The following is a 19,426-nucleotide window of genomic DNA, read 5'->3' as shown; positions in this document are numbered from 1 at the left end:
TCGAAACTCATGAGCTCAGTTTTCACAGCAGCTGGAGGAAAGGTGGTCAAGGAGGGAGAGAGGAGCTTTGATCTTTTTTTTCCACAAACACGGGGTCATATTTTCTAGATTCAATGCCACCATTTGCACATTTAGTGTCTTAATGGTTTGTAATTCTAAACCTTGCTAATGAGCAAAATTTTTCTGAAGACAATGATAATAGTACATTGACTGTGAACAGGGTCAGGAGACAACAGCTGAAAGTCTATTTTTAGCTTAAGCAATGTGCTAAAGGTTAATATTAAAATGTTACTCATTTAACTCTACGCCACTTTTGCTTTATTTGTGAAAGGGGTTCAAGCATTATACTTTGTAGCTGTAGTGAGAAAATGGGGGGGGGGGGAGAAACCACTACGCTTCAAGACTCTGCAGAGCACAGTTCAGAACTTGGTTTTATTCATTCGCCTGGGTCAACACACCCATGGGATGAATAGATCATCTTTAAAAACTACGTACTGAAGAACTAAGGGGTACATGAACCATGCAGCCCAGTCCTACCCGTCTCTTTGAAAGTTGTCCCACTGATTTCAATGAGATTTGCTTCCAGGCATATATAGGAACGCAGCCTTCATCTTATTTCACCATCTTGGCACAATTAAAGATCTCAGCACAATTTAAACACTCAAGTATATATTTTTTCCATTATCAAAAATACCATTTCTAGAGGAAAAAAATGAATGGATGCAGCTCAAGTTGCCTGGTTTTTGCAATACAGATGCCAGCAGCTAAGCTCTTTCTCACCCTTGAAAGGCAGCGGCAGAAGCTCCTCTGACAAAGCTGGCACAGGACAGACCATACCACAGCCTTCCTTCAATATGGCCTGGGGTTTCTGATGTTAAATTCTTGATGTGGGAACTATGTAGACCAGGCCTTTCCTGTACCAGAAACTCAAGGGAGTCAAAAGAGACTGATCTTCAGAAATATAGTTTTAAGTTTGTGAATGGTTTGAATATTTAGAGTTTTACTAGACTGACAGTATTCTACTGCCATTCTGTACCCCCAAACAGTCCTGGCCAGTACACATGGGGTTCTATTTTAAACTCCTCTCACCAACCCCATGCCACCACCTAGGGAGGTTTGATCAAGCTAAGTGGTTTGCCAAAAACACACAGTGAGCTTCATAACTGAGCAGGGATTTGAATCTAAATTCACATACACAAGTATACAAATCCAACATTTTGGCTATTTTTGCTCCCCCCTCCCTTCTAAACAAAAAAGGGGGGGTCTTCCGAGTCATTATTTGGAAATGATACTTGCCAATTGTTTAAAAACTCTTCATTGTCCTGCCTGTATACCTCTCTGCCCCCCAGGACATAAAGCATTGCACCTTCTCCTTACTTTCCAAGACAAGATCAAGTCTAGAATAGCTCAATTCTAACCCTCAACTTCTGAAACACATCAGATCTTTCCCACCTTCCCTCATGCTTAAACAATGGCACATGAAACACTGTTGCAAAACATGTAGTCTATTGCTTTTGCTATAATAGCTGGGAGAGAATCCTCAGTGTGCCATTAGCAATCTGAAAGTGGATACACTAATCAGATTTTCCAAAGACACATAGACACTGGATTTTCCACACAGAGTGAGGAGGAAAAGGAAGTGTCAGTTTCAGAACTTTTCCTTAGCTCACAGAAGTCATGTCACTAAATTTAAAATTCTCCCATACTGCCCAAGTATGAAAAAAATTCTGTACACTGTGTTCTTCCTCTGTAAAGCCACTGCAAAACAATGAGCAGACTCTCTTAATACTTCACATGTGTTTAGCATTTTCTAATGCGCAAAGCACTTAACATGCAACAAATTACAACAGCCTGCAAACAAAGTTTTATCATCTCCATTTTATGGCTGGGAAGGTGACTTACATAAGGCCATCTAAGTGTTCAAGACAGAGATGAACTCTAAACTAGCAAGGTCTGGATTCACAGTACAGTTTCTTAGCCACTATACCAGTGGCTCCTAACTTTTAGGAGACAGCGGATCACTGAATAAAAATTGGTATTGTTGTGAACCAAATGCATCCCTCCACCCCACCCATACACACAAAATACACATTTAAATTTGTAATAGAGAATAGTTATTAGAGATTTATTAGATTTATTATTTATAAAGAAGATTTGTGCATTGCTTGAGCGTTTCCTGAGTGAGAAATCCTCCACAAACTACCAGAGATGATGGAGAATAAACCACTGAAAGCTGCAGCCAACACTTCAGTGGCAGCTCTGTCCATGGGCATTCACTGCCCTCTCTAGTGGTCCACTTGGGAGAGCTCACTTGGTGAGAAGCTGGAAGTGCCAGCTGCCAGGCCTGAGGAGAGGGGGGCAGAGGGCAAAATCCCTGTGGGGTGGGCTTCCAAGGAGCTTGCGCCATGACAAAACAAACTATACACTACAAAACAAATCACAAAATAAATTTGGGCGCCTCAGTCTAAGCCTATCCAGTCATGCTGAGTTAAAACTGTTTTTTTGTTTTTTGTAATCTGGTTTGTAGGAAAATTTAGGAAGGGGGCCCCAATCAGATATCTTGCCCTGGGTCTAATGTCAGTTCTCAGTGGCCCTGCTGGCTGCGCCTGTGGGCAGTCTGTTCTCTGTCATCTCTGGTGGTCCACAGGGGAGTACTTACTGGGAGATTCGCTGGAATTGATCGAAAGCAACCCCCCCCCCCAAAAAAAATAAAAACTTCATAGGCCACTTCTCAGGGTCTCATAGGACACAGGTTTCGAACCAGTGCACTATACTATACAAGGTCTTTTATTGGCACCATGAAGTACATGTTCAAGAACAGAAGCGCAAGGTCAGGCTTCCACAAGAGGCATCTTGCTAGTTCTGGGACCACGAGGGATCAGTCCCGCAGTTGCCAACTAACAAGAAGTCCTGAGTTTTTCTTGTGTTCTTACAAACGACTAGTGACTTGCTTAAGAACTCCTCAAAGTGGTCCAGCACTGTGAAGAACTGCTTAGAAGGAACAATTCCATTGTGCGTGGTTTCTCCAATAACTGTACAGGGAATTTTTATACTGAGGCAACTATTGAGAGATAGAGGAGTCCTTTAACAACCATCCTTGAAAGAGGGAGAACACTCCTGGAGACTACAATTTTTAAAAGGCTGCCTACAATTAGATGCAGTAAAGCAAACTTCACTTGTATTTTTATTTTTTTTAAAAAACTTTTTTTTTTAGCCTGATCAAGTTAGACACCTCTACTATACAAAAATAAATTGCTAAGATTCAACACAGCAGGGGAAGAGCCTGATCTCAGATGTAGCTGCCAGCCCAGGGGAAAAGACATAATTGAAGAGACAGCACGATTCTCGTGCTTGGCTCCACACACCATACCTGTTGCTATAGAATAATCAAGAGGCACTGATCTCTCCTTTGGAGGCCACAAAACACTGGAGAATACAGCTGTAAAGATGTACAACTCTTTCCTTTCTGAAACTCAAGGGACAGCTTTGTTTGGATTACAGTTTTATCCCTGAACTGTCTCTAAAGCATCTCTCTCGGCTGCCAGTTCTGCCTGCTTTGTTCCTCTACTGGTGGTTACAAATTAACCGTGTTTTGCAGCAAGCTGTGTACTGCATGACTAAACTTACAACATATAGGTAGATTCATAAACATGGTTCTGTGGTGGTGCATGGCCACATCGCCATTCAAGTCTATGACCCCTGTCCCCAACACTTGTGAGGTCCCTCTGGCACTACAGATTTATTAGAGTTCCCTGGAATGAAGGAAAGGTTAAGAACATAGCACCAGCTACAGCAGCTGAATCAGAATGTCTAAATAGAATTTCTCTTTACAGATCAGGAATTAATTTATGCCAGGCACTTCAGGAGCCCCACAGTTACTTCAGTCGCCTGTAGAAGGCTTCAGTCAAAGAGCCACAGGTTCGGGGAATATCTGCTACTTAAAAATATATAGCAGCAAAGGTTTTAAAACCAGATTCCAGGCAAGTATTTCAGAAAAACAGTTTAAGAGAAGATCCAGACTGCAGTTGTAGCTGGTGCACCTACCAGGACACATACAGTATTGCTGGAACATATTACAATGCTCAAAGGAGCACTAAATCCGCCATGTTTATTCACTTGCAAAACAGACAACCTTTTATTCACATTCCCTCTTCAAAGCAAGTTTTAAGCTGCTGTAAAGTTTTGGCTATGACTGAGTCAACATTTCTTATCACCCATCGACACAGCCCCAGGCACACCACAGGTGTTAAAGAGGATATGGCACCAACACATATGGAGCACTTTTATAGAAAGTCATACACAATTTAAAAAAATTTTTTTCCTTCCAGGCAAGCCTTGTATTAGTTTTTTCCCCTTAAGAAAACAAAGATCTTTATGGATTATCTAGGTCCATTTCAAACAAGTTGAGGACTGAAACCACTTCCTTGTCAACCTTCACTAGGCAATAGGATCTGAACCTATTTATTTTCAGGACATTATGGGAACTTTTCATAGCCTTGATCATGGAATCCTTTTGAAGCCCCTTGTGTTCCTAGTGTCCCCAGCACCACAAGAGCAACCTTGCTAGACCCAGTCAAAGACCCATCTACTCCAGAACCCAGTTTCTCCACAGTGGCAAACTAAAACCTCTTGGAACCCCATAAATAAGATATGAGGGAATGCTCCTCCCCTGCAGATGATATTCAGAGGCCAATTGTCTCTGAACCTGGGAGGTAGCACACAAACTTGTCCTCCATGAATTTGTTCATTTCTCTTAAAGTCACTGAAACTGAACACACCATCTGCAGCAGTTCTTACTTTACTTAGGGCGCAATCCTAATCCCTTATGTCAGTGCTTTCCAGCACTGGCATAGTGCTGCCAATGGGACATGTACTGCATCCTGCAGTTGGGTGTCACTCACGGAAGCCTCCTCAAAGTAAGGGAATGTTTGTTCCCTTACCTCAGAGCTTCATTGCCCTTATGTCAGTGCTGGAAAGCACTGACATAAGGGGTTAGGATTGCGCCCTAAGTGGTTTCAAAAGGTGGTATCTCGGAACTGATCTTCCTCCCAGTGGGTGCTACTTTTGGAATACTGCAAGACTATCTATCCCTCATGCTTTCCAACATCTACATACTGGTGAAGGACAGTTGCCCAGAATTTTGGGATGGAGCATTATCAGATAATATCTTGCTCTTTTTTCTCTTTCCCATCTGACCAAGTGTAGTAGTTTCATCCTAAATGACTGTTGGAGGTCAGACATCGGCTAGATGAGAATAAACCTACTGAGGTTCAATTCAGACAAGATGGTGCTGCTCAAGGTCGACAATGTCTATTTTGGTGCTGTGGTAAAAAAAAACAACCTAATTTTAAGGTTACATTTGCCTAGAAAAAGCAGGCCTCCTCCTGGGTCGCTTGGCTGAAGCAGGTCGGAAGCACATCCTGCCAGTTTTGGTTGACATGCCCAGAGGAACTGGCTGCCCACTTGTTTTCAAGTCAAATTTAAGGTGCTATGCCTCATCTTTAAAGCCTTTTGGGGTTTTAAATACTTGGAGGAACACCTTCTCCTTTATCTTTCCACAGTGAGATGTAGTTTAGAGGGCCTTCTAGAGAAAGATTACAAGAGAGTGATAAAGCTTCTTCCATTATTGATTTTCATCCATCTAAGCAAGTCTTGAAAGTCTTTTTGATTCAGATTAACTTTCAAGTGCTGGATATGGCTGTTAGAGTTACAATTACTGCTCTCCACTAGTGCTATTCAGTTTCTTTCTTCCCTTTGCTATATTTGGTGTAATATTCTAACATACCCTTCACTCTCAAAACAGTCACCAAATCTTAAAATGCAACCAAGTTCCAGTGTTGTCAAGCAACATAGTTGGTCCCCCCCCCAACCCATGCTGGTTATGCAGGCAGTTTTTTTTCTGCTTCCATCACTGCATCTAACTCTTTACATGAACTGTAACCTTTGTAACTAGGTCCAGGCAGCCATACTCCTTTGCTGGAGGACCAAAGCAACATCTTCAGCCTCAGAAATGCTCAGAGCAGAAACAGGCAATTACAGCATTTTGTCATGGTACACCCAATAGTGAGTCAACACTGGGAGTTGGAGCACTAGCCCAAGGCTCACTGTTAAGAGCTTACAGCAGGCATTTCACTCACGCTCACATAACCCTACCTTAATGTCTGAAGCCCATCCCAAAGCAAGAGCTGCCTAGGAGTAAACATAGTGCTCAGGATTACAATCAACTCACAAACAAGGAAGTTCAGTAATTACAAGTCATTTCCTGTTTAAAATTCCACCTATAACTCAGGAGTGCCCAAACCCCGGCCCTGGGGCCACTTATGGCCCTTGAGGACTCCCAATTCAGCCCTCAGGGAGCCCCCAGTCTCCAATGAGCCTCTGGTCCACTGGATGCTTGCTGTAGCCCATGCTGGCCCCATGCAACTCTCAGCATGAGGGTGACTGTTCGACTTCTTGCGTGAGCTGTGAGACAAGGGCTCCTTCCACTACTTGCTGTTTCACATCTGATGCAACAGCAGCAGCAAAGAAAAGGCTGGCCTTGCTTTGTGCAAGGCCTTTTATAGGCCTTGAGCTATTGCAAGACCTTCATTCATTCATATAAGTTCCATCTCTAATATATTCATTTATGTAAATTTATTCAAATTTGAAATGTAAATTTATTCTTTTTTTTTCCTGGCCCCCAACACAGTGTCAGAGAGATGATGTGACCCTCCTGCCAAAAAGTTTGGACACCACTGCTATAACTGCATGCACCTGGTGCAGCTTGCTATTTTTTTTTTTAATCAATCAACTCAACCACACCATGAAGCAGTACAAGTGAGGGCCATCTCCTTGGGGAAAATGTATATCTGCTTTGAGATATGCATTTGATTTATCTCCACCTCAAACCAATTTTGTTTCAAATACAGCCACTTCCAATATGTCAAGTCACAAGATGGCTAACCTGTTCAGGCAAGTTCCATACAAGTCACTGTAAGACAGAACCAAGGGGAAAAGGATTTTACTTCTGAGACTTAAATGACAGAAGTAATAATGCACACTGGGTCCCTAAGTTATGATCAGCCGCATCAGCTCTTTCACACAGGTACAGTCCATCCATTGTTGTGCTTTTGCAGATGCAAATTTTTACATGGGCCAGCAAAAATTGTTTCAATTTACATATGTTCTGATTTCCAGACAAACCTCCAGAACAGAACTGGTATGTATCTTGAAAACTGTCTGTATTATATTTATTTGCTGGGGGTGAGGGTTCCTACTGGATGAAGTGAGCAGCAAATCATCACAGGTAGTACTCGCAGAATCCAGAAGATGGACCTGCACTAGGATTATCCACCAAACCCATACAGATAATCTTCTGCTCCTATTTTATAACCACAACCAGAGCTCTGCAACTTTTTCAGTTCCCAAATTATGAATATATTTATTACTTCCACGAAGGGGCATTATTTTCATCCAGCAACCTATCCCTTCCTTCTGGAAAGTTCTGCACACAAGCCGCTGCACATTTTATTTGGAAGACAGTTCCATTACATGAAGCGAGATTTGCTTCCAAGTAAATACAGTACATATGTAAGGTTTAATCTTCAGGCAAGGAGTCTTGCATAGTATCTTTGCACGCATACAGAGCACACCAAACAGAAATTCATCTCTTGCAAAGAAGGACTATACCTGCATAGAGACCAATGGGACTGCACAGCTCAAGATTTGGGATGATTTTACTAAACTGTATTGCAAATGTGTTTGATCACCAGCTATAGCAACTACTTAGCAGGATTGTTTGCTCAAGAAATAGGCATTTCAAAGCAAGAAACCTGAATAAATTTTCTTGATTATAGATTTCAGGGTGTAATCCTACCCTGAGCTAGAACAGGCAAGCCAAGAGGCTTGCGCTGTATCCAGCGCAGGATAGGGGCCCAAAGTGGCTCAGCCAGAGATAAGGGGAAAAGTTTCCCCTTACCTCTGGGTAAGACACGTTGGCCCCATGGGCCTTCTTGGACGTGCACCACCTCGAGGAGAGCGGAACGACTTGAAGCTGCTCCAAACTTCCCGGGAACGTGTCTTCCCCAACCCTCGAAGACCTTTTGACAACTGAAAAAGCATGTTGCGTGGGGCTCGCATCCCCCAAGGGCCCTACTTATAAATGTTCTCCCAAATTCCTGCTGCACACCAATGTCATAGCACAATAGTTGAAAATGGCTGTGTGCATGTAGGATGGTTGGTGTAATGGGTTACTGGTGCAGGCACATGTTTTCAGACAAGCCTTTCACCAAGCTGTGTAGGATGATCTGCATTGGAATGTTTTCTGAATTAACTTTCTGGTTGTATGATGTATAAGTATACAAGAGTTATATTGGAAGTGATGTTGTTATGCCCTTAGAAGACATTTTATGCCTTCCAAGGGCATCGAAACATCACTTCTGTGAAACCGGAAATGATGTTTTTCAGCCATCTGAGGGCTTTACAAGGACTTTGAGGGGGAAGGAAGGCAGGGGGTGAGAGAGGTGGAGGGGTCAGCAGCTTGCAGTCACGTCCTCGGGTTGGCACTGGGGCCAGGATCGCCACTGTGTCAGTTTTGCTGTATCATGTCTAGTTTCAGAGGTATGGCATAGACTCGTGAGGAAGCCTATGCCATGAAATCAGCCCCTCAAAAATACCCAGGAACAGGTCTAACCAAGATAGCAATATGTGTTGGCCTATGTAATTAAAGCACACCTCAGCAAAGCATTCTGGTCTTTACCATTCACAGAATACAGAGACTCATTTCAAGAAGATTCCCATTGTTTCCGGCTTGCTTATGTCAACACTCACACTATGTGCAAAATCCCCATAATTGCATGTCTGTGTTAAGAGCTACACCAGCTAGAACAACATGGGGTGGAAGAGATTAGTTGGAACCCTAATTCTAGGACAAACAATAAAAGGGAGCTACAACATTTAAAGTTAAGCTGCGTTAATTTGTTCAAGTAATGTGCTTAACTGCTGCTTGCTTCTTCCTTTTGCCATTTAATCCTAAAATGCAAAAAGTGTGCTTTAAGTAAACTGAGACTTAAGAACGTGACAACATTCCTATGTCTAGTAATTTAATTACCAACTTTAAACTTGGGAAACTTCACCTGAAAGAAGCAGGCTGTATTCTTAAGCATAATTACTTGCAAGTGTGCTGCATCAAGATGGTATATATGCAACATGTTCAGGACGAATCTGTAAAGGTGAAAAATTAGTTCTGTATCTTATCAGGCAAAAGACAGTCAAAGGAGGGTGGCTTGCTGGCACAGCAATCCCCAAACAGGTTTCCAAAGCCAAAATCTCAAAGCACCAGAAGAGGACTATGAACCTCATACTACATCACCGCATTTTGAAAGCCTGTCCACTCCTTTCATCACTAGGACTGGTTGAACAGAACATTCTTACATCAGATTCAAAGACATGTTTAATATTTGCCCGGAGTAAGCCAGCTAGCTAGATTGGCAGAATCATCAACAACTACAGCGATGTTATGTACAGAACACACAGACAAATAGTTCTGTGTAGTTAGCTAGCCATTGCAGACATGCCTGCACAAGGCACTTCTTTCTGACAACTGTACTGGACAGGCTGTCAAATGACGGCATCCTATCACCACATACATGCAAGCAGTCTAGTATAGTGTTTCTCAACCAGTGGAACGGGTACCACCAGTGGTACGTGCGGTGGTGTCTGGTGGTAGTCATAGGGCCCCTGGACACCTGCCGCCCAGCAGTGAGACCAGAAAAGTGATGCAACAAAAAGCTGTAGGAGGCTCCAAAGCATGCTTTTGTGCGCTCGAGAAAGCCCTCCTGTCCACCCTGAGCCTCTTACTGGTGTTTGCTGAGCTGCATTTGGCCTCCCAACCCAGACATAACTGGCAACGATGTCATCACCAGTTACTTCTTGCAGTACTTCAAACAGGTGGCCCAAGTGAAATGGTACAGCAGGGGACACTTTTTTGAGAAACACTGGCCTAGCAGGAAGCCTGCTGACAGAGCTTGGACTCTCAGAACTTGAAACAGCCAGTTCAAATGGCTTCTGTCCTTCACACCCTTTCCACTGGCATATCACTTTTAATAAAGAGATACTCTGACCATGCCAGAAGGTCTCTAGTGAGGACTTTGCTAGAGCACAAGTATCCAGTTTGTGATAGGAAAGGACAATCTTTGCCCAAGGCAGTTTTCCTCCTCAGTTTTAGGGTGGAGTTGAGACCCAGTTGTTCAAACAAATTTTACCAAAATTCCAGGTAATCCCCCTAAAAAACTGAACAGTTGGTTCTCTCTTATGAAGGACAGATTTACTTTGAAACCGTTTTCCATTTTTCTTGAAAGGCACACAGTTTCCTACTTTATACTACAGATCCTCAAGCAATACCAGGTTTTTGAGATGTACTTATTCTATATGTAGTGCAATCCTATCTTGTGCTGAAATAGGCAGGCCAGGAGGCCTGTGCTATATCCAGCACGAGATAGGGGCCCAAAGTGGCTCAGCCAGAGGTAAGGGGAAATTCTTGCCCTTACCCCTGGGTAAGCCACCACAGCCCCAATGGGTCTCCTTGGACCTGCACCACCTCAGGAGGTAGCATAAGTCTGAGAAGAGCGGAGCAGCTTGCAGTCACTCCATGCCACTCCAGAACAGGGGCTAGGATCTGGCATATCTGCCAGGTCCCAGCCCCGCCTCCCACTTCCTGCCCCTGGGACCACCACCACCCGCCCCAGAATGTCTCTGTCCTGCCTCTTCCCCAGAACCTTGCAGAGGCTGGATTCAGCCTCTGTGTGGAACAGCGCACATCCCTGCGCCAGCCCAGTTGACTCTCAAGGAGGTGCATATGTGCCTTAAAGCATGTTTGCGACCCTCCTGAGCTGGCGCCGGGACTTGCACAGGCCCAAGGCACAGTTTGGACTGCACCCTTAATAGTCAACCATTCAGATTAATCAGTCCTCTCAGGGCAGTTTTTTTGGAGAAAACAGAACACACACTAGCAGCAGTTAAAAAAAATTGAGACCTAGGGATATAAAAAGGTCTTTGCCTGGCAAAAGAAAGACAGAAAATTTGATGCCAAGTGCATCCCTCTGGGAAGAGTTGCAAATACAGGGTGCTACCTCCAAGACAGCCTTTTCCTAGTCTCCACCTACTTCACTTGTACACACTGTACAGAGTGCACAGGCAACATCATATAACTATTATAGCAAAGCACATACTAACATCTAGAACTAAGTGTGCATAAGAATTATCCAGTCCCACCGAAGTCAATGGCTGATTCTCTATGTAGGTTTAGAATAGCTAAAATTTAGCTTTCATAAAATGAGACTACAGGCTTTAACAAGCTTTCTGCTAAAGCAACTGAAGCACCCAGCTCCAGTTTGGAAAGTTGAAATTCCAGAAACCAGTATAAATTCAGGCAACTTAAATCACCCAAGAGGCAAATTTATTTCATTGCTCAGCAGAATGAAGGTCATATGCCAATGTCTGCTTACTTTAGTTTCCTCTCTCACAGTAAAAATCATCATTACTAATAGACTGAATTGTTTAAATCACACAGTAACACCACACGCAGACTACAAGTAAAATCCATAATCCTGAGTACCTTTAAGAAGTCCTGAGGCCAGCACAAGTTAGATTTTACCCTTCAGGTACATGAAGTCCATCTGAATAGGGCTATATAGGTATGGTAAGCCATCATTCCTCTGACAAAACTAGAATAGGCAAAAGTGAAGCCCTATCCATTACTAGTCAGTTGCACAGTCCATTTCATTCTAAACTTGCTTCAGCCAAGTCACCTGAATCTTAAAACATTTAATTACTGGCTTATCTGACAAGATACATAGGTGCAAAAAATAAAACAAACTTCAAGATAGCAGAAAATAGCAAAGGTACTTACCAGGACTCTCCACCCGTTTATAATGATAGGGGTTGATACAAACTTCCTTCTGCTTTGAACCAAAGGGAAACTCACAGCATTCCAGTGGTTTGAGTTCATGATGGCTCTGCAGATCTGGCCAGCGCCACACACGGCAATAAATTACATGGGGTAGCCCCTTCCGATGAGAAACTTGAAGTCTACCATCTAAGGAACGTGGAATTGTGACACAGTTGCTGGGCTGACCTGGGCAACTTAGTGCTTTTTCCAACTCTTCCATGGCTCCTTTTTTCTTCTTCAATTTTTTAACAAGGGCATCAACAGCCTTCTCTGCCCATTTTTCCTCTTCATCCCCCTGCTTCCATCCCAATAGTCTTTTTACAGCTGGGCTGGTAAATGAGAACAAGCTCGTCACATTCATGGTGACACTGGAAGAAATACCCTGCCCCCCACGCACAGACTCTAGATCAGCAAATCCTATGAGTACTCGCAACAACAATCTTGATCAAGTTTGTATGATTCCTTTAGGTCTTCTTATCCTGTAATCCTGAGATGCTGGAACTAACATTCCAGTCTGACAGATGCTCTCTCTGGCCCTTCAAGTTTCCAGCTCCAAGCCAGGTGCCTACAGAAGGATAAGGGAGGAAAGAGATAGAGACAAGTTCCCTTTATTAAATGCAATTTTAACAAGCCCAGATACTGTGCTAACAAAGTTCAAAATCTGGCAGGCCAGTTTTGGTGATGAGAAAAGTGTTGGGGGAAGATTATTTTAGGTACTTACATAGGAAGAACCATGTCAGTTGACTCATGACCCAGATCACTTCCCTTCAACAGATGAATCCAGCTTTCCCATCACTGTGAAGTCACCAACAGTAAAATACTTGCTAGCAATCTTAAAAATTAGCAATTGAACAAAAAGGGGTGCTTTTGGGAGCTTATTGACACTAATTCAAGAACTACTGACTATGCTTTTGGATGGCTATATAAGAACTTAACATACAACTGAAACTTCTCATATGAAAGAAGCGACAGATTTGTTCTCAGTTGCCTCTGAGAACAGAACTAGTTCCCATGGGTATAAACTGCAAGAGAAGAGATTTTGGTTGGACAGCAGGAAGAAATTTCTGATAGTAAGAGTAGTTCAACAGTGGAACAGATCACCAAGGGAGGTAGTGGATTCTTCCTCGCTGGAGAACTTGAAGCAGAGGTTTAACAGGCACCTACTAGAGATACTCTAGGATTTCCTGCTACAGGTAGGGGATTGGACTACAGGACCTCGTAGGTCCCTTCCAACTATTAAATTGATCAGAACTGTCTGAACTCCTTATGAACTGTAGTGGTTAGAGTCTTTCAATAACCACTTTTGCTTAGAAAGTCACTAGCAACAGTTGGAACAAATTCATTTGGTCAAAGATCCTCCACATCTAAATACATCAAAAGAGATAACAAAACCCCAAGTTAAGCATTCTTTAAATCAGAAATATTTTTCTGCTAAAAAAGATACCTGCCATTAACTTTCTAAATCTAGCAACACATGAGTGCTCCAAAACAGGTTAGTATTCATTAAGCAATTATTTTGTTAAGTAAACATTTGGAACCAGCGCACATTTCCAAGTGTCTGAATTAAACACAAGACATTGACTATGCCTAAGTCTGGATTTATCCTAAAAGGATGAACTGTATTTTTCATCATCCACAACAGATAGCCTAAGAAGTGAGCAGGTCAAAAGAGGGAGATTCATGGACTTTTGCTCTCAGAAGGAATTCATGTTAGTAGAGAGCAGCACCGTCCCTTTTCTGACAAGAGCAATGCAGGTTTGGATTATCTCAGATAGGAACTGCCATAGACAACCTGCTAGAAGTGTACTGAGAGACAATGGCATTGAGGTAATGAAGGAAAAAGAATGAGTGGAGAAGCCTTTGGGGAAAGACATTTCTCTGTCTAGATCAGGGGTGCCCAAACCCCGGTCCTGGGGCCACTTGCGGCCCTTGAGGCCTCTCAATGTGGCCCTCAGGGAGCCCCCAATCTCCAATGAGCCTCTGGAGATTTGTTGGAGCTCACACTGGCCCGACGCAACTGCTCTCAGCGTGAGGGTGACTGTTTGACCTCTCGCGTTAGCTGTGGGATGAGGGCTCCCTCCACTGCTTGTTGTTTCACGTCTGTGATGCAGTAGCGGCAGCAAAGGAAAGGCCAGCCTTGCTTTGTGCAAGGCCTTTTATAGGTCTTGAGCTATTGCAAGACCTTCATTCATTTATATAAGTTCATCTTTACTATATTCATTTATGTAAACTTATGTAAATTTATTCAAATTTTCAATGTAAATTAATTTTTTTTTCCCAGCCCCTGACACAGTGTCAGAGAGATGATGTGGCCCTCCTGCCAAACACCGCTGGTCTAGATCATAATATAATGTTAAACCAAGCTAAGGGCGCAATCCTAACATTGTGCTGGACAGGCAGAAGTCCCTGGCCCTGGCCCGGGAGGTTCACAAACATGGCATAAATCACATTTGTGCCTCCTTGAGTGTCAGCTGGGCTTGTGCAATGACACGGCCAGTCTCAAATGCTGTATCCAGCCTCCACGCCGACAGAGAAAGGTAGGTCCACAGCGGCTGAACTCCAAGGCAGGGGGAGGTGTTCCAGGGTGGGGGAGGGTGGGCAGGCCTGTGGGCATGTTGCGGGAGAAGGGCCAGGACTCAGCAGTTATGCCAGATCCTGACCCCGTTCCCAGACAGGCTGGGGAAGCTCCGGGTTGCTTGGACCCACGCCACATCTTTAGGTGGTGCAGATCCACTGGGGCTGCAGCGGCTCTCCCCAGGGTAAGGGAAAGTGATTCCCTTTGCCCCAGGTTGAGCCGCTTTCAGCCCCAAACTCGTGCTGGATATAGGGCTGGTCTTCCGGCCTCCTCATTCCAGCACAAATTAGAATTGCGCTGTGAGTTAGACAGAGACATGTTCTTCAACACATGGGTCGTTATCCCAATGGGATCACAAGGTCTCATGGGGAGGTTGCAGCAACCTTTCAAAGCCTGTGCAAGAGCAGGCATGGATCCCATCTAATAATAGTACTGCCTTATCAAAACTGAGTTCTTGATTTAATCCTGCACAGTCTCCTCTCACTGTCTTGCCCTGCAGCTCATAAGGCCAGCCCTGCCCAGGTTACTACTTCACAGGGTTGTTGTGAAGACACAAGATATAGGGGGAAATAGGGCAGGGGATGGGTGGATTGGTTCCAGGAGGGGGTGTGATCGGCAGGGGGTTCTCAGTCCCATAGTTTGGGTCATGGCATAAAAAAGGTTGAAGACCATTTAAAAAAAACAACTTCCCTTCAGTCTCTTCTTCTCTCATATATACAGAATCTTTTTTTCTTATACATACAAGGAGCATTCTATGTTCATTTTAAGAAGCAAATTGCAGCTCCCCAATATATAAAAACTTGGGGAACTGGGGTTTAACTAGAATTAGAAGAAGCCAGGATATCAACCAGATCATTTCACATTTTTTCTCTCATGGGAAGGAGGAGAAAGAAATTAGAAGGGGAAGATAATGCTCAAGCTCATGGTTCTCTTAAGCCCATAGTTTAACACTGTATCCAAGCTGGGCCACTCTCTCCACATTTGGTAGATGTCGTGCTTTGCCCAGTCACTCATAAGAAAAAATACAAAATAATTAAAAGGACACTCCCTTTCTTTGATGTCTGTATTTTTTGGCATATTAGTTCCACAAAATGAAATTGTAAATACAGTAGTTATACAAGTCTGACAAATCTGTTTGAATTTTTTAAATAGGTTTAACTAGTTAATCACATTTAGTTCAGAAAACATTTTATCTGCTTTTGTGAAGCCACTTTTTACAACAAGGGCAATCCACAACAATTTTATAAACAATTTAGTCAACAGCTGTTAGACTAATTTAAAGAACGAGCTATTACATTAAATAAGACTGGCACTGAACAGCTTCTGAAGCATTTTATTCAAAATCCACCATTTTGGAGGCCATGTTTTAGTGTAGACAATTATTCATTGTCACAAATTTTATGATCCTGGATACACTGCTTTAGGAAATAGACAGTTCTCAAGATTATGTAGTCAGAGCTACATCTGGATTTGAAATTAACAACTTTTAGAACAGATATTTGCAGAGGGCATTGATTTATTATTTATGTGGCTGGCCTGCTATCTGTTGCGCTCTGATTCAGCACCTGTTCATGGGCACTGTTAGATGCATTTTCTAGCCGGCGTGACTTTAAATTCAAATACAGAACGTTATAGAAAAAGATGCTTTGAATCTGAAGCCTGCTGTGTAGGCGTTTTGAAGTAAACACTAAGCACGAGTAAACCAAGAGTTTCATTTTCAAGAATCTTAGAGCGCCTCCTTACTTCTGAGGTTTTGCCAGTACATTCCATTTTCTTTTCTGCTACTTTTGGTTTCTGCAACACATTATTTCCTGTATTACTTTGCGCACTGAGTGGCCTTATCAGTCAGAAGGACAAATAATGATTAAACAGGAGTCTGCATAGGACACACACTACTCCCCTCTTCCCCAATCAATGTACGCTTCTGGGAAAGCAATTTCTGTACTTCCAACAATCCAGCAGCTTACCAGCCCATGAAGATAAGCGTATCCACATTGAAGGCATGGCACTAGCCAGCCAAATTTCTTCCTAGAAATTCTGGACCTCAATTTTGTCAACAGCCACTATTCCTATTCCAATGGTGCCTAGGTTTTATTTAACACTTATTCCTCTCAGTGCTTATTTGTCTGTACTTCCTCTGGAAGTACTTATTCATCTGAGTCCTAAATATTCCCATTTGCTAGCTTTGTTTAAATCTGTTGGACATCATACAAATGTTACGCTAAAGCCCAATGACAGCTATTATACTTGATTATTAAGTAGTACAAGGTAAAACCAAGTTCTTAAGAGACTTCCAGAGAAAATGATGCTATGAAAAGTCACTTACAAGCACTGTGGAAAGACATAACCTCTGGCCTGTTCTAATCTGCTCACTAACAGAAGTACAAGATCTTTAGGAGGATCCAGATCACCATGCAAGGAGAATCAGGCTGTAAATCTACACACACTAACCCGAGAGCAGGTCCCACTGAACACAAACTGTTATTTACCACTCGGACAAAAAACAATCCCTAAGGAACTAATTATATGCTGACTCCAAAATTTAAAACTAGAAGTGGATGAAACTCGTGAAAATATACATACATAGCAAAGTAATTTCTTGAAACTATGAGAAAGAGAACTACAGGGATTAAATATGCTCACATGATCTTCCTGTTACAGATAACCTGTGCTGTTCAGCATTGGAAAGACTTCACAGACTCTATCCTGCAAGCACAGTCAACTGGCAAGTCCCAAGTTGGCACCAAGTTGTACTGGTATACACAAGGAAGATCAGCCAAACAAACGTTTCCACAGACACACACTTCCCTCCTGCAACTGCCCAGCACAGAGTGGGAGTTTCATTCTGTTATATATTAATAAGAGCTGAACTTGTTTGTCACTTATTGAACTTGCCCTAATGCAATGCTCCAAATACAATTACAAATTAACAAAAACTTCCAGATATGAAGAATGGAGGAACACAACTATAAAAGAACCAGGAACAAAAGACAGTGCTTTGAATGATTGGTGCAAATCCATTTTAGTGAAAGTAACCCAGGAGTCAAACACAAACTGCAATAATTCTTTTAGCATGGTATAAAGACTGCACCTTTCTTGCTCCAGCACTGGCAACCATTTGCATGAAGAGTTCATGCTTGAGTTAGATCACATGCCACCTTAAATGCATCGGCAAAGAGAAATAAAAGCAGTTTATACCAATGTTTCAAGAATAGAATACTATAAGATTCTTGCACTTTCACCTTTCCACAGAGATCCATCACCATCCCAACTGTAATACAGTTATAAACACCTGCTTTCCAGTGGCAGTTTTTACAAGCTCCGTGGGTGTGTTCGCATACACAAAGGCAGGACAGCAGGCGTTTGTCTATATTTAGATCTGCCTGGTCAGCTGTAATTACATAATTTCATCAGAACCTTCTGCAACGGAAATACATCCATATTCATCACAGGCAAAGGAAACATCTTTACAAGCCATATCCTTTTACAAACCAACACATGGTCTCATGCCACTCTCCCCAATTGTTGGATTCCTCTTTTAGGAAGGGCAGGGAATTTTATTTCCTTAAGGCCTGCAAAGTCATTTCCCTTTATGGTATGCAGCACAAGGAAGGTGGGGCTTCCTTAACAGGTGAGCAGTGAAAAGGGGGGAGGGGGAAGAAGAGCAAATGAGGGAAGGCATTTGTCACCAGTGACCTGTCAAAACATCAGAAGTCTGCTTTTGAAGTTAAGGCAAGCAGCAAGACTTCTGAATACTGAAGTCAAGTTCAAAATTTTTAGTCTTAGTCATAAAAAGAGCCAGGGTGGTATAGTGGTTTGGGTGTTGGACTTAGCCTTGGAAGATCCAGGTTCAAATCCCCACTTTCCTGCCACCTGCCTGCCTGCCACTGCGTGAGCCTCTCTACAGAAGCGTGCGTGGCCTCTGGGAAACCAAGTGCCTCGGGAACAAAGTGCCAGGTAAGGCACTGCAAGTTTAGCACCTGTGCAAGTTCAGCAGCAGGGCGAAGACGCCAAGGCCCCAGATACCACCCTTTCTCTTCCCTTGAGAAGAGGGCTGCTAACCAGTGTAGGGTTTTTAAGTACTCCTAAACAAAAACAAACAAAATAAAAAAGCTATGCAGTCAGACAGCCAGCAGCAGGGTGGGTGCTATCCAGTGTTTTGCATCGAGTGTAACATGTATGACTATATGCCTCTGGGGCATAAGCCATGGGTGTGTCCTTGGTGCAAGGAGCTCCAGGGACTCAGGGAACCCCTCCGCTCCCTTGAAGCCTTGGTGGCCGACCTGGAGAAGCAGAGGCAGGCAGAGAAGGACCATGGGGAGACTTCCGGGGGCAATCAGGCTTTGTCCCAGCCTCAGGCGTGCAGCTCCTCAGCTGCCCGGGTGGGAAGTCTTGGGGCTGGAGGATGTCATAATGGAGAGGAGGGAAACAATCCCCTAGGGGGGACCCCTTCTTCAGGGGACGGGCCATATCCGAACGCACTCAGGATACTCCTCGGCGGGGGGGGGGGGGTCAAGGGCTTCTTGTAGTGGTGGATTTGATTATTAGAAACATAGAGAGGGGGATTTCCGACAGATGTGAGGACCGCATGGGGATTTGCCTGCCTGGTGCGAAGGTTGCGGACATCACTTCTCGTCTAGACAGGCTGGTAGATAGTGCTGGGGAGGAGGTAGTGGTTGTGGTGCATGTCAGCACAAACGACGTGGGCAAGTGTAGCCGGGAGGTCCTGGAGGCCAAATTTAGGCTATTAGGGAGGAAGCTGAAAGCCAGGGCCTCAAAGGTAGCATTCTCTACCTAAATTGCATTCTCTAAAATGCAAAGGTAGCATTTTATCCAGTAGATAAAAGGAGACTTAGAGATGGCAGAGAAATTGAATGAGTTCTTTGCATCTGTCTTCACAACAGAAGACCTCAGGCAAATACCGC

The 19,426-nt window shown here is 43.4% G+C and overlaps 1 protein-coding gene across 3 annotated transcripts in view; it reads right to left on the bottom strand.

Annotated features, from left to right (window-relative positions):
• Positions 1-19,426, bottom strand: part of SMAD1 (SMAD family member 1) — a 44,298-nt gene that overhangs the window by 12,008 nt on the left and 12,864 nt on the right. For 2 of the 3 annotated variants that reach the window (XM_066631677.1, XM_066631678.1), the window contains exon 2: positions 11,888-12,491. In XM_066631677.1, coding sequence (XP_066487774.1) covers positions 11,888-12,287 — 400 coding nt within the window. In that variant the 5' untranslated portion in view covers positions 12,288-12,491. Of the gene's footprint in view, positions 1-11,887; positions 12,492-17,743; positions 17,832-19,426 lie in introns of those variants that run through there. The other variant, XM_066631680.1, reaches the window with a different exon arrangement.

This window comes from Tiliqua scincoides, chromosome 6, assembly GCF_035046505.1.
Source record: "Tiliqua scincoides isolate rTilSci1 chromosome 6, rTilSci1.hap2, whole genome shotgun sequence".
Taxonomy (NCBI): Eukaryota; Metazoa; Chordata; class Lepidosauria; order Squamata; family Scincidae; genus Tiliqua; species Tiliqua scincoides.
This window is presented reverse-complemented; position numbering and strand designations above follow the sequence as displayed.